Source organism: Clupea harengus, chromosome 25 (genome assembly GCF_900700415.2).
Source record: "Clupea harengus chromosome 25, Ch_v2.0.2, whole genome shotgun sequence".
Taxonomy (NCBI): domain Eukaryota; kingdom Metazoa; phylum Chordata; class Actinopteri; order Clupeiformes; family Clupeidae; genus Clupea; species Clupea harengus.
The window spans coordinates 13,594,906-13,606,779 of NC_045176.1; the positions used below are offsets into that span (position 1 = coordinate 13,594,906).

General features: G+C 41.3%; 1 protein-coding gene across 1 annotated transcript; it reads right to left on the reverse strand.

Moving 5' to 3' along the window:
* Positions 1-541: 541 nt before the first annotated feature.
* cop1 (COP1 E3 ubiquitin ligase) lies at positions 542-11,602 on the reverse strand. The gene is made up of 20 exons (XM_012826428.3): positions 10,890-11,602; positions 10,120-10,179; positions 9,854-9,951; positions 9,394-9,458; positions 9,149-9,268; positions 8,945-9,013; positions 8,763-8,822; positions 8,281-8,372; positions 8,067-8,124; positions 7,798-7,912; positions 6,923-7,058; positions 6,229-6,372; positions 6,027-6,135; positions 5,365-5,446; positions 4,603-4,719; positions 4,370-4,487; positions 4,153-4,277; positions 3,525-3,685; positions 2,348-2,392; positions 542-2,002 (listed from the first exon to the last, which is right to left on the reverse strand). The coding sequence occupies exons 1-20, from the start codon at positions 11,243-11,245 to the stop codon at positions 1,985-1,987; spliced, it is 2,148 nt and encodes a 715-aa protein (XP_012681882.1). The 5' UTR covers positions 11,246-11,602; the 3' UTR covers positions 542-1,984.
* Positions 11,603-11,874: the final 272 nt, after the last annotated feature.

The following is an 11,874-nucleotide window of genomic DNA, read 5'->3' on the forward strand; positions in this document are numbered from 1 at the left end:
CACTGGCCAGGTGTGGATGTGGTTCGTGTGGCCGCCCGTCTCAGTGTGGCAGAACCGCAGCGACTGGAGGAGTGCTTTATCAGCAGGGGGCCCGTCTCCTCCGCTTCCCTTCCCCATCTCTAGGCTAATGAACGCTTTCAGGCCGAGCTCCACCAGGGGGTAGTCACCGCTCTCACTGCTCCCCTGCTGAGGGGCGCCGGCGTCCTGGCAGCCCGGAGAGAGCCTTCAGACCTCAGGGCCACCAGTCGAGAGGAGAGAGTGAAAAAGGAGGGGGAGCACAAAGAGCTCCTGTCAAACTGAGCAAAAAAAACAAGACTGTGATCGTTTCCATAAGAGCCTACACATCTGCTGAAGAGTGTGATGAATTTAGTGTACCGTAGTTCTTAGAAGTTCTACTTATCCCCTGTGCTGCTTCAAACACTGTCAGTAGAAATTGAATTTGTTGTGTTTCACACACAATATTATAGTGGAAAGGTGGGGACAATAGGCAACCATTAGACTTCCTTTAACATCAAACAGTAATGCAGACCACTACTGAATGAAAAGTTGATCATTTATTTATTTGCAATGTAGTTAAAATTGGATGATGGAAAGACACAAATAGGAAAAGGTTTGGTACACTAAAGGAATTCCTACGGAAAGACAAACACCGTTTGAGGACCAATGGCTGATGTGGGACCACGCTCAAAAATGCTCTATAAATTATAAAAATAAATAATACTTAGACCGAGATTCACTGATGAAAGAGCAGCTGCAATGTAAGTTATTGGGAAACAAGTTTCATAAAGTACATGTAGTGAATTCATAACAGCAATCTTCGATGTTTCCCTAGTGGAAAGTCTGATATTCCAATATGTTTGCGCTTGTGTCAAGAAAAAAACATCAAGACTTCCAAGTATTCCAAATCTGATGTTTGGGAAATCAAAAGGAGGGAACACTACTAGATTCTAACAGAATTTTTAAAGATTTAAAGCCTCGGATTAGGGTTAACTCTTGCTTAAATTCTTCTTCTATTATTTATATCTATTAACCCATATGCAAGGGGAAGTCTTCTTCCAAGCTCTTAAAATCAATGACATTAAATTGAAAGACTGTTAAAAATCTGCGTTTCATCTGAATTCATTTCTAGCTCTGTTTATCTATTAGCCAATCATCTTTTCCAATGAAGCCTAATGAATCTGAAAGTGAAACACTTTTTGATTGCACAAGCACCATGGCCAAAGAGAGCCATGCTATCTGAGAATATCAAACATGAAAAGAAAACGTTCTTATTTGCTGCAAATATGAATACAACATATGGGTTACAATATACTGAATGTACTGTAAACTTTCCCCACTTAGCAAAGAGCGGAAGAGGAAAACAAAGGGCAAAGACCAGCGTTCCAATCTGAGAATGTAGTCGACATATATTAAAAGACAACGAACATGACAATAAGAGAGATGGATAACACGCAAAAAAAAAAAAAAAAAAAAAAAACATTGCTCGATCGATAACCTGTACAAGGAAAAGCATTTAATTGTGGTCTGTTCTTGTGCTTTGGCCTTAATAGTCGATACGTTCTGCTGTGGTTGTCTTTACTCCGGCTGAGAGGTTTTAAGGAGCGGAGATGGAGTGTTGTCTCCATCCAGTCACCTTGGTTGATTTCTGTGATTTCACTCAGCAAGGACTTTATTTTCTTCACAACTAAAAAGGCTAATTTTGAAAGAGAGGCGTTCAGTGATGCTCCCCTCTGTCCTCTCCCATTCCCTCGAGGGGCGCTCACTTGATTTCAGCCTAAATCCAACATCGCTACCGTCAGAGTCAGTCCACTCCAAAGGAAGTTCTAGTTGTAAATTAAAACTCTTCGGCATCTTTACTCGTTCACAACCTGTCCGAGTGTTTGCTTTATGTTCACGCGAACGCAACGCCATTCCAGTCTCTAGTTTTCCAAATGTGAGAATGATGCTGAGTTTTCACAAAGGCTCTACTAGATCGGCTGGACGATCAAACAAGCTCAAGTACCTGTGCAGGAAAAAAATAATAAACAAACATTAACAACGTTAAAGAACACAATTACTCAATTCAAAGTTCAAGTTCAGAGTACTTTATTGTCAGTCACAAAAACAACGAGACAGACGAGGCAGCATCAGACAGCTAAAAAACTAAAGTTGCTGTGCACACTAACTGCCACAGCTAAATAATGATAAATAGCAAATTAATAAATAGATAAATAAATATCCCTGAGTAAAAGAAAAGCAATATATAAGATAATATATAAGAACACAATTTCTCAATTGCTCAAATATTCTCAGCCCTGTGTTTGCATACACTCAGAACCCTGTATTGCTTGCAGAAGGAAGATATTACCTTTATTGTTCCTTGACTGTTGGCGGCTATCAGCACATTAGACTCCTGCAAAGCCAAGAAAAGGAGAGAAATAAAGGTTCTGATTATTACAGACACAAACATATTGCATGAACTTCTGCAGTGATACAGGAAAGCATAAGGTGTACCGGAAAATATCAGCGCTAAAACTAAACACTGTACCTGCTCTTCACTAGAGATAGGTCGTATCTGTGAACACCAAATGATTCTGTCACTGTCTACTACAGCAGCTCACCACGAGGATATTGCCACAAGCGAGGCCATCGCTTTGTTTCTTTGGCACTTATGTGCAACTGAGATAGGAGAATAAGAGCTGCATGCACGTATAAAGCAGCAATTTTCAAGGGCTGAAGATGACAAGAGTATGGAGTTATGTAACATAGAAATGGATCTGAAGGCTGGGAGAACTTAAGGCAATGAATTTAACAGGAATGTCTAGGCCATTTCCATATGTTTGCAGTTTGAATGCGGTGCAGATGAAGTATTGATGCATGCTGGTTTTGTCCCCACCCCCCCAACCCTCTTGATGGGGTAGTTACAGGCTGGGGGCTGTTTTTTTTGTTTGTTTGTTTGTTTTTTAGTGTGTGTATACACACTCCGCTGCATGAGGTCCAGTAGCCACAGGGCTAGAAGCAGGCATTCCGCACCACATTGGTTTTCAACATCAAACTGTCAAAGCTAAAAGATCCATATTGGTAAAAGGTACCAACAGTTATTCTGCACAAAACCCATCCAGGAGTCGTCAGGGTGTGTTCTGGCTACCTGTTATCTGCAAACCAAGCAGTCTTGCCCTCATCAGACCTCTTCTCTCTTTTATATATATACCGTATATATATATATATATATATATATATACATATATACACACATACATACATACATACATACATACATACATATCATTCATATTTTTCTTTTTTTTCTCATCAGATATTTTGAAATATGAAGAATGCTTAAAAAAAAAGAAAAAAAGAAAGAGTATAAAGTGATTATACTATCCACAATAAATCTACACCTCGGGGTTAGGTCAGGCCATGTCCAAAATATTTTCTAGCTAAGTGAATACCTGTTACCTGACTGCCAGACTAACCTTCTCCTTACTATTATCAGTTTGGTTTTTTATATTTAATAATGTCAGCGTGATATTATTGCATCATACCCCATCTGGCAGCGCTCTCCAGCACACTGCACTGACAAACTCGTTGGTGTCGTCCTCCTTCTTGTCTTTGTCCAGCACGCTCTTCACCGTGTCGAACTTGAAAGTCAGCAGCGTTTTGGACAGCCCTTTGTAGTAGAGATAAAGTGAGTTGTTCTCACTTCCTGCAGGGGGGTGGGGGGTGGAGAAAGAGTGTTCAGACAGTGTCAGTGATGAAGTGCTTTATCACAGGCATCCGTCAGCAGCACTTTGCGCTCATTACATCCAGCCATCTCCTTTGAAAGACACCCCGTGATATGATACTAATATTCCCCTCGTCTGTCTAATAAACACACACTTCCCTCCCGGCCCGCGGCAGCACCAGCAGACAGACTCTGATGGATGACCTCGGTGCTAAACACCCCATCACGGCTTCGCTCTAATCGAGAAGGAGGAGCGGCTCTGCTCGATGCCAGCGTCTCAGATGCCCCGCAGCGCAGACGCCTGTGCCAGCCGACCCTTTTGTTCATCTCCTTCTCTCTCTCTCTCTCTCTCTCCACCCCCCCCTCGTTCTCCCGCTCTCTCGTCCTCCCCCTGCTTAACCACTACCACCCCTCGAGGAAGAGAAGAAGAGCTGTGTGGTCGCACTCACCGCACGCTACATAGTCTCCGTTGGAGGCCAGGCCCACAAAGTTCTTCTCATTGATGTGGCCCTTGAAAGAGCGCAGGCAGTAGGGCTTGTTGACGTTCCACAACTTTAGCTGGCTGTCCGTGGAGCTGTCCAATTTGAAAAAAAATTACTTCAGTCGAACAAAGAATAAAGATAATTAGGTATGAGAGTACACAACGTTTAGGCCTGTATGACTTACGCAGATACGATTTCCTCCCCGTTGACAAATTTCGCATAGGAAACAGCTTTCCTGTGTCCCTTGAAGACCATGATCGGCTGCTTAGTGTTCCGGAGATCATAGTAGTGGACGCAATGGTCTGCAAGACCACAATCATATTAGCCTACATGGAGCTTTTTAAAGCCATTCTGTAAACGTCAGACTAGATTTGTGATGGGGGTGAAGTATTTCATTGTGACAGGGGCGGTAAGTACCTGCGCAGCCGAAGGCAAGATGATACCTCGACGTGGGACTGAACTTAACACAGCATACGTTTGCCTTGGCCTCGATGCTTGCCACAGAGTTGTCAAGGTTGGTTGACCATAACTTCACTAAAAGAGCACAGACAAAAAATCCTTTAACAATAGTTTATTCACAAAAGTCCCTTTTTATAACTGTTCTGTATCTGCCACATACTTACTGTGGATTGTTTAAAAGCAGTTCCAATAGTTCCAACGCAGAATACCAGGGATTAACATACTTAACATTACATTTAAAGATGGTTGTGCTCTGAATATAGCCTTCAAGTATGTTACGTGATGAGCCTATTACAAAACTAGCTTTTCAAATTATAATAGTAATCAAAATGTTGCGATGTTGTCAATGAGACAAATTTGAGAGTACTGTTTTTAAAAGCAGCCGCTTATGGAGATTCATGGCCTGATGACCACTGATGATGCGTAGAAAATAAAAACTGTTCACATCACAGAGAAATGTGGTTTGAGTAAAACCTTTCCTTTTCAGAATTCCTTTTTTTAAATGTGTATCTTAACAGTTATCTAAATAGACAGGCATTGCAATTGCAGCCCATGGTAAGTAGCTGTGCACTAAAGATGAGGAAGGTAGCAATAAGGCTGTGAAATTCTGAAATGCTTCAGGCAGAAAACAAATATGCAAGCCTCCCTCCCCCCACCCCCCCCTACTGGTAAATGATGCCTTGTGTTGACGAGACGAGTGAAAGATTATCTTCCTCCTACCTTTCGCATCATCTGAGCCAGAAGCCAGGAGTTTAGGGTCCATAAGATTGAAATCCACACTCCAACACCTCTTCTCATGCTCCTAGGGGAAGCACGGCAAACGAGTTTAGACACAACGGACAGACATCTGAAGGGCCCAGGCAATCTCAGGAGTTTTAAACATAATGCACAGACACGTTTAGAGCAAAGGCAATCTGAGGGCCCCCCGACATTAGCTATCCAGGCAAAAAAGATTCCCTGGTGTGCATTCCAATTTGTGAAATGACCACAGGCTCGCAGCATGGAATAAACATTAAAGGGGAGGGGGGAAGAAGAAAAATCATGCTTCAGTCAGTAAACAAAAGAGAAAAAAAATTGTCAATGTATACTAAAAAATGTTTGTGCTATGCAGCCTCATATATATATACATACATATATTGCGTAACCTTGTGTCATGGGGAATTTCAAAAGCTCTTTTTCAAAAGGACCTGAGGTGTAAATAACTGACGAGATAGAGCAAGAGCTCAGAGGTGAAACCCTCTTGGCCAGAGTCATTATTCACAACAGGCAGGGGGGAAAAAAACCTGCATAATGGATTTTAAAACGCTGCTATGTGAACTCCCTCCCGATGAATAAGGCATCTGTGCGAGGCCCTCCCGCTGGTCTGGGGGGGGGGTACGTACCTGGTAGACCTTTGACCTTTGGCCCGTGAAGCCATCCCAGAGGATGACCGTCCCCTCGTAGTCACTGCTTGCCAACAGATTCTTGTGGTAACTGCTCCAGCTGATACAGCTGCATGGGAGAATGTACAGTGCAGCGAGTCAGCAAGAAATAGACACAGCATGTCACAGCGTAAAGCAGAGAATGTAGATTCGAAAAGTGCACCTTATTTTGGAGTTGCATGTCATCTCGTTGACAGGGTAATGGATGTCCACGGCATCCTGGATCACAGTGCCGTACTCGTACACCTTAATTTTCTTGGTGACGCCGGCGATGGCGAAGTAATCACAGTCACGGTCAAATTCAATGCTGCAGAAGGAAGAGAAGGAGGGGGAGTGGATAAAACACCATTTCCCATATCATACAGTTTCTCACATTATTACCGTACATGCACTTGAGGAGACGAAGCTTTAAAACTAATTTTTTAGATGAATCCATTGAAAACATGCAGGGTTTTGACATTAAGATAGTCCTTCACATGAACAGTCTTTCATTACACAAGACCGCCATCTACTGGCTATAAGTGGCGTTGAAAACTTCATACACCTGGAGCCATATTTTGACAGAAGGGGCAGCTGATGGTTACAGCAGGCACAATACAAGTAGTCATTGTGTTAAATCAAAAGTTATGTTTTTCCACAAGTCAGTCTGTCATTTTGAAGGATGACTATAAGACAACAAGCCTCTCAGCCGTTAGTCTGGCTAATCATTTAGTGAGGATCAAGCAAAAGCCATTTCAGTCCATATACATTGTGTACTTTCCGCTGCCCCTCCCAAGAAACCTTGAGCGATCAATAAGAGGCCTCCCAGAAGGAGGGACAACAGTGCTGAGGCGGCGGAGATGTTCATATGACAGTACCTGGAGACAATACTGGAGCCGTTGTAGAGGTCGCTTGCATAGGAGAGGGTGGCCAGAGGCCGGACAGAGTTGTACCGTGTGAATTTGGAGAGACACTCCATGAAATCATCCAGCTGATTGACATTCCTACTGTCATCTTCAAGGGAAATAAGACAAAATATTTGATGAGTAGGTGCAAAATTAACAGATATTCAGGAGATTCGTTTTCCAGATATATTAAACCAAACATTTTTTGATGCAAGAAAATTAGGTTGCACATTATTTTCCCTACCTTTTCACTTCTAGCCTGTATCCTGGTACAGCACAACTAAGTTTTTGTAAAGAGATGCATGTCTAGAAACCCACAAGTGAGAATCTATTGCAACCCACGGATTATCCATTCCTCTATATCTATACTTAACTGAGCCTTGGGCTAAAAAGAATGGCTTAAATTATGACCATAACTAAATAGTCACTTCAAACACAGGCAGTGACAAAGGATGATTTGCTTGATACAGTTAAAATAGAATAGCAGTTTGAAACAAAAGGGTTAGATTCTTCCCAATTAAGTTCGGTAGGAGTTTGATTTATCAGCCCCTTAAATCCCATCAGATGTGACAAACACATTTAAGCACAAACACATCAAACACTTTAAAGTGTGCAGTACTTCTTTAAACGTCATACACTGTCCGTAACAGCATTCATAAATTACCATTTGGTGCTGAACTAATTACTACAGATATCTGGTATTTCTAGATTCAAAGGGTACCCTGGAATCAGCTGAGAGTAAAGTACACTGTGTAGTATAGTAGTAGTACGGTGTAGTATACTGTATAGATGCAATGTACTTAAAAATAGGAGGACAGCACAAGTTCACAGCCATTTTCAAAAGTCACCTGTTATACGAGACATCCTATTGGAGAAGTAACATTGCTCCAGGTCTTCGAAATGAGCCGTGAGTCTCTTTCGTCGTGACGCCAGCGTACTATTATACCAGGTTTGTCGTTTCCCCTATGGAACAAGAAATTTAACTCCTACGTTCACATAAAAGTATTCTGCCATATCCCCCAAACTCAATAACATAGCTTAGGCTTAATGACATTTATTTTTCTTTGAAACCCAAGTCTACGTTAAGCTTAGAATAAGCACAAAAGCTTGCCATTACCTGAGAGCTTCCACCAAATCCTGGAGGTTGGCTATACTCTGTGGGCTCAATAATACTACTGTGAAGAAAAGAAAAATCACAGGGTGACTTCACTTTACATCTCAAAACCCATGCAGGATATTCATGGTTTGATGCAATCCACTGAGCAACCATTCACATTCAGGCTTCAGAGTTAGTTGCACGGGTGTGCCTCTCTCGTCAAGGACTGTCTCACCTGGGTGCTGGAGAATGGGCTTCAATCTGAGGGACTGTGCTGTCCAAATTGGGGTCCATGTCACTTGCTGGTGAATGTAGTCCACTCATTTCCTTAAAAACAGAAGGAAACAATGGCGATAAATAAGTTATGACAACACAAATCATGAAACTAATCACCGCTCAACAGCAGGTTTGTAGATCATGAAGGCACCATAGGTTTATTTGTTCATGCATACAGCTGAACTCAACAGTTCTCAACCCCCTAAACCCTCAAGGTGATTTCTAGACAATGTAATGCAAATATATGTAATCATCAAACACCTTAATAAATCATGAAATATATTATATTATAATATTGCTGTTGTTGTGTTAATATACTTACATTAAATTCTCTGCAAATCACAAACATGTATTGAGGGTTAAGGGAGTTGAATAATTTACAGTTCAGCTGTAACTAAAAAAAAAAAACAACACACACAATATACACATATAAATTCTTACCTCAACCCGTTTGATGTCTTCCTCCAAAAAGTTGACCTCCTTCTGTAACTGGTCTAATTGCTGAGTACCAAACAGACATCACAACAAACTCCTTTATTTAATTTGGAAAAGGGTATGAAGAACAGAAATAACTCAATATATCAGAGTGGAAAGGGACGGAGATTATAAAAAAAGGCAGTCACCTCTCTCTTGTTCTTTCTTGCCTCCTGAAGAAATTCCATCAGGATCTGGCGTTGAGCTGCTTGGGACTCCTAACCGAGAGTGAACGTGTCCGTGAATTAAGGGTGCGTCACCAAATCAGAGATTGAACGTGTCAGTGAATTAAGGGTGCGTAACCAAATACATTTTCCAACTTGACAACTGCCAAAATGGGGAACACCACTTACCGCCTCCAGCTGCTTCTTCTTCTGCAGAAACAACTCCAGCATGTAGTTGACATTCGCCAAATCCAGACTCTCTTGATCGGTGCCCAGAACATCTTGGGAAAATGGCCACCTATGACCATTCTACAGACAGAGCAGATGTGTTATGGTACATGCTGTGAGATGAATTACAAATCTTGCATTCCCAAATGGGAATCAGCTAAAACCAAAACTACAAACAATCTTATTACAGGAGGGACAGCTCTTACAGGATGGTCTCTCTTAAGTCGCTTCTCCTCAAATCGTTGCTTCTGCTTCAGGATGAGCTCATTAACTACACAAAAACATATAATATAAGTAACACATTACTGCTCAGGAACACATTGAAGTGTGTTTATACTGGTCACAATTATTTTTAACACATTTCTTTCCTCTAGAAACACAACATGGTTATTTTTATTTGTGTGATAAACATCTGTTAGAAATCCAAAATTAGGCCTGCATTCAATTTAGTTTAAGACAGTCTCAATACACAAGGAGAACAACGACTACATTAACATAATGTATAATCCAAATTCCTTTGTAGAAGAGCTGTAATGCAGGCAGACACAGCTTGTGGTATACAACCTATGGTTATGGATATAATTATTACTGAGGCGAATAATAATAGCCTACATTATAGAATTTTTTTTTCTCTAATACAAAAAAACATGTTCACTTGAGACATACCAAGAAAGTTTGGATAGAGTTGATCCACATTATCGATTATGTAGTTGCATTTTGGGCACCTGTTGCTGTCTTCCAAGCTCTGACGGATACACTTGTAACTACACAAGTACAGGAGATTTAGGAGAAAAATGAATCAAATCTATAACTAGTACTTTGAGGAACTGTACACAACTATAATAAGACACATCCAAGTTCACAAAAATAATTTTTCAATTTGAGAGGACGTAACAAGAACAAAACAGTGGGTGACAACATCGAGTACCTACCAGAAACTGTGACCACACTTTGTCATATGTGCTTCCTCGATCATCTCAAAACAGATGGGACTTGTAAGGCAAAACAGACACATTGTCATTAATTACTTATTTAAATAACTCCTATTTTTTTTATGTCAAATTCAAATAGAATTTCCTCGCCCTGATATTGTCATTGAATAATCATGGACGTATCGGTCTAGGGCAGTGTTACTTTACACAACATCCTGACAGCTCGTAAAAAAACAATACAATGACATTTTACAGGTTAGCTGCACACCTAGCTAGATGGCTACGCAATGAGAAATATCAGAGCTGATTCTAACCGCTTATGGACGTCATGCAACATATTCCTCAAAGTCTGATCAGTCTGGTCATTTTAAGTTTCGTAACCAAGTCTGCAAAATGTGCATATACTATTGATCGCTAATAGTAGCTATTCCGTGCTGCAGTGTAGCTATGATAGCAAGCTACGTAGCTGCCAATAGCTCAGGTTGCTGGCTAACAATACCGCTTAGGCTTATCTTACAGATTTGTATTATGATTTGACTGATTATATGGCATTTAAAAGACAGAGAGAGTAAAATATGCATCAACGACGCCTGAACTTCCCACATTTCCGTTTCAAAAACTGATCATCAGGCTAGCTAACGGGATTTCAAACTGAGACTTTGCCGTTCGGCTGCAACCTAGATAACATTAGCTATGTAGCTATCAGCCTGGCTAACATTAGTTTGGATAACTTTCAACAGCTTGGCGACATTACTCAACACATAACTCACCACACAAAGTCATTGCTCTTATCTTCATAAGAATTAATAAGGCCATTATAAAGGGGAGTTTGTAAATGTCGTTTTTTACTGCTGCTTCCTCCAGAAGAAGAGGCAGGTCTGCCACTAAGCGGTGTTAAACTGTTGCCCCTTTGAGAATGGACAACAAGTGAAGGTACGGGCAATCCTTCGCCTCCTGTTCCCATAGTTCTTGAGGACACTCCATTTCCAGAATTATTCCCATTTGTAGCATTACTCATACCACTGCCTGCATTGGTGGTACTGGCAGTGCTGATACTGCTACTTGTCCCAGGCCCTGGCCCTGAGCCTGACCCTCCACCAGTCTGTGGCTGTCGGCTACTTGACATTATTCAAAGCCGCTGCTGAAGTCCACTGGAAGGCCGTAGCTAGCGTTGCTTGATTCTTCAAAGCATCCGGGCGGTGATCCCCGAGATAACAGGCTAGCTAACGTTAAGATTAAGTAACTCGCTAAGAAATTTAAAAACGATGTATCAATGTATCAGTGGCAACTGTTTAACAAATTATTTAGTTAAGTGTCGATGTACTCCAAATCATTTAACACCGACCACCATCGGTTAAATCGTAAGAACATTCAGGTATGTGACGTTTTGTTGACAAAATCTAACAGCATAGGCATTAGCTAACTAGCTACGCTAATATATCCTCAGTTGCCCAGTAGCATGCGACAACTTCCTCTACGTCTTCGGGGAAGGTTGTTACCTGAAAAACGTGCGATACTGCCATCTGTTGTAGCGGAGTGCTTAATGTTTTGCAGTTGTTTTTAAAAGTTAAGTGTGATTGATATCAGGGCTATGGAGTGGACGTGTCAATGATCGTATATGGTACTACATCAGTCTGTCTTGTATGGGATTGAGGGATGCATTCTAAATGGAGAGATTCGTACTATTTAGACTGATTTTAGTTACAGATCTAAGGTCAAACGCCAGGGGGCATTGCGTCCTCTTTTAATGACTGA

Excerpts from the sequence above, each read along its gene's own strand:
- cop1 (XM_012826428.3), bottom strand. The coding sequence starts at position 11,245 with ATGTCAAGTAGCCGACAGCCACAGACTGGTGGAGGGTCAGGCTCAGGG. Across the intron at positions 8,373-8,762 it reads AAGACATCAAACGGGTTGAG|GAAATGAGTGGACTACATTC; the intron begins GTAAGAATTTAT and ends TCTGTTTTTAAG. Across the intron at positions 4,720-5,364 it reads TGGCTCAGATGATGCGAAAG|TGAAGTTATGGTCAACCAAC; the intron begins GTAGGAGGAAGA and ends GTGCTCTTTTAG.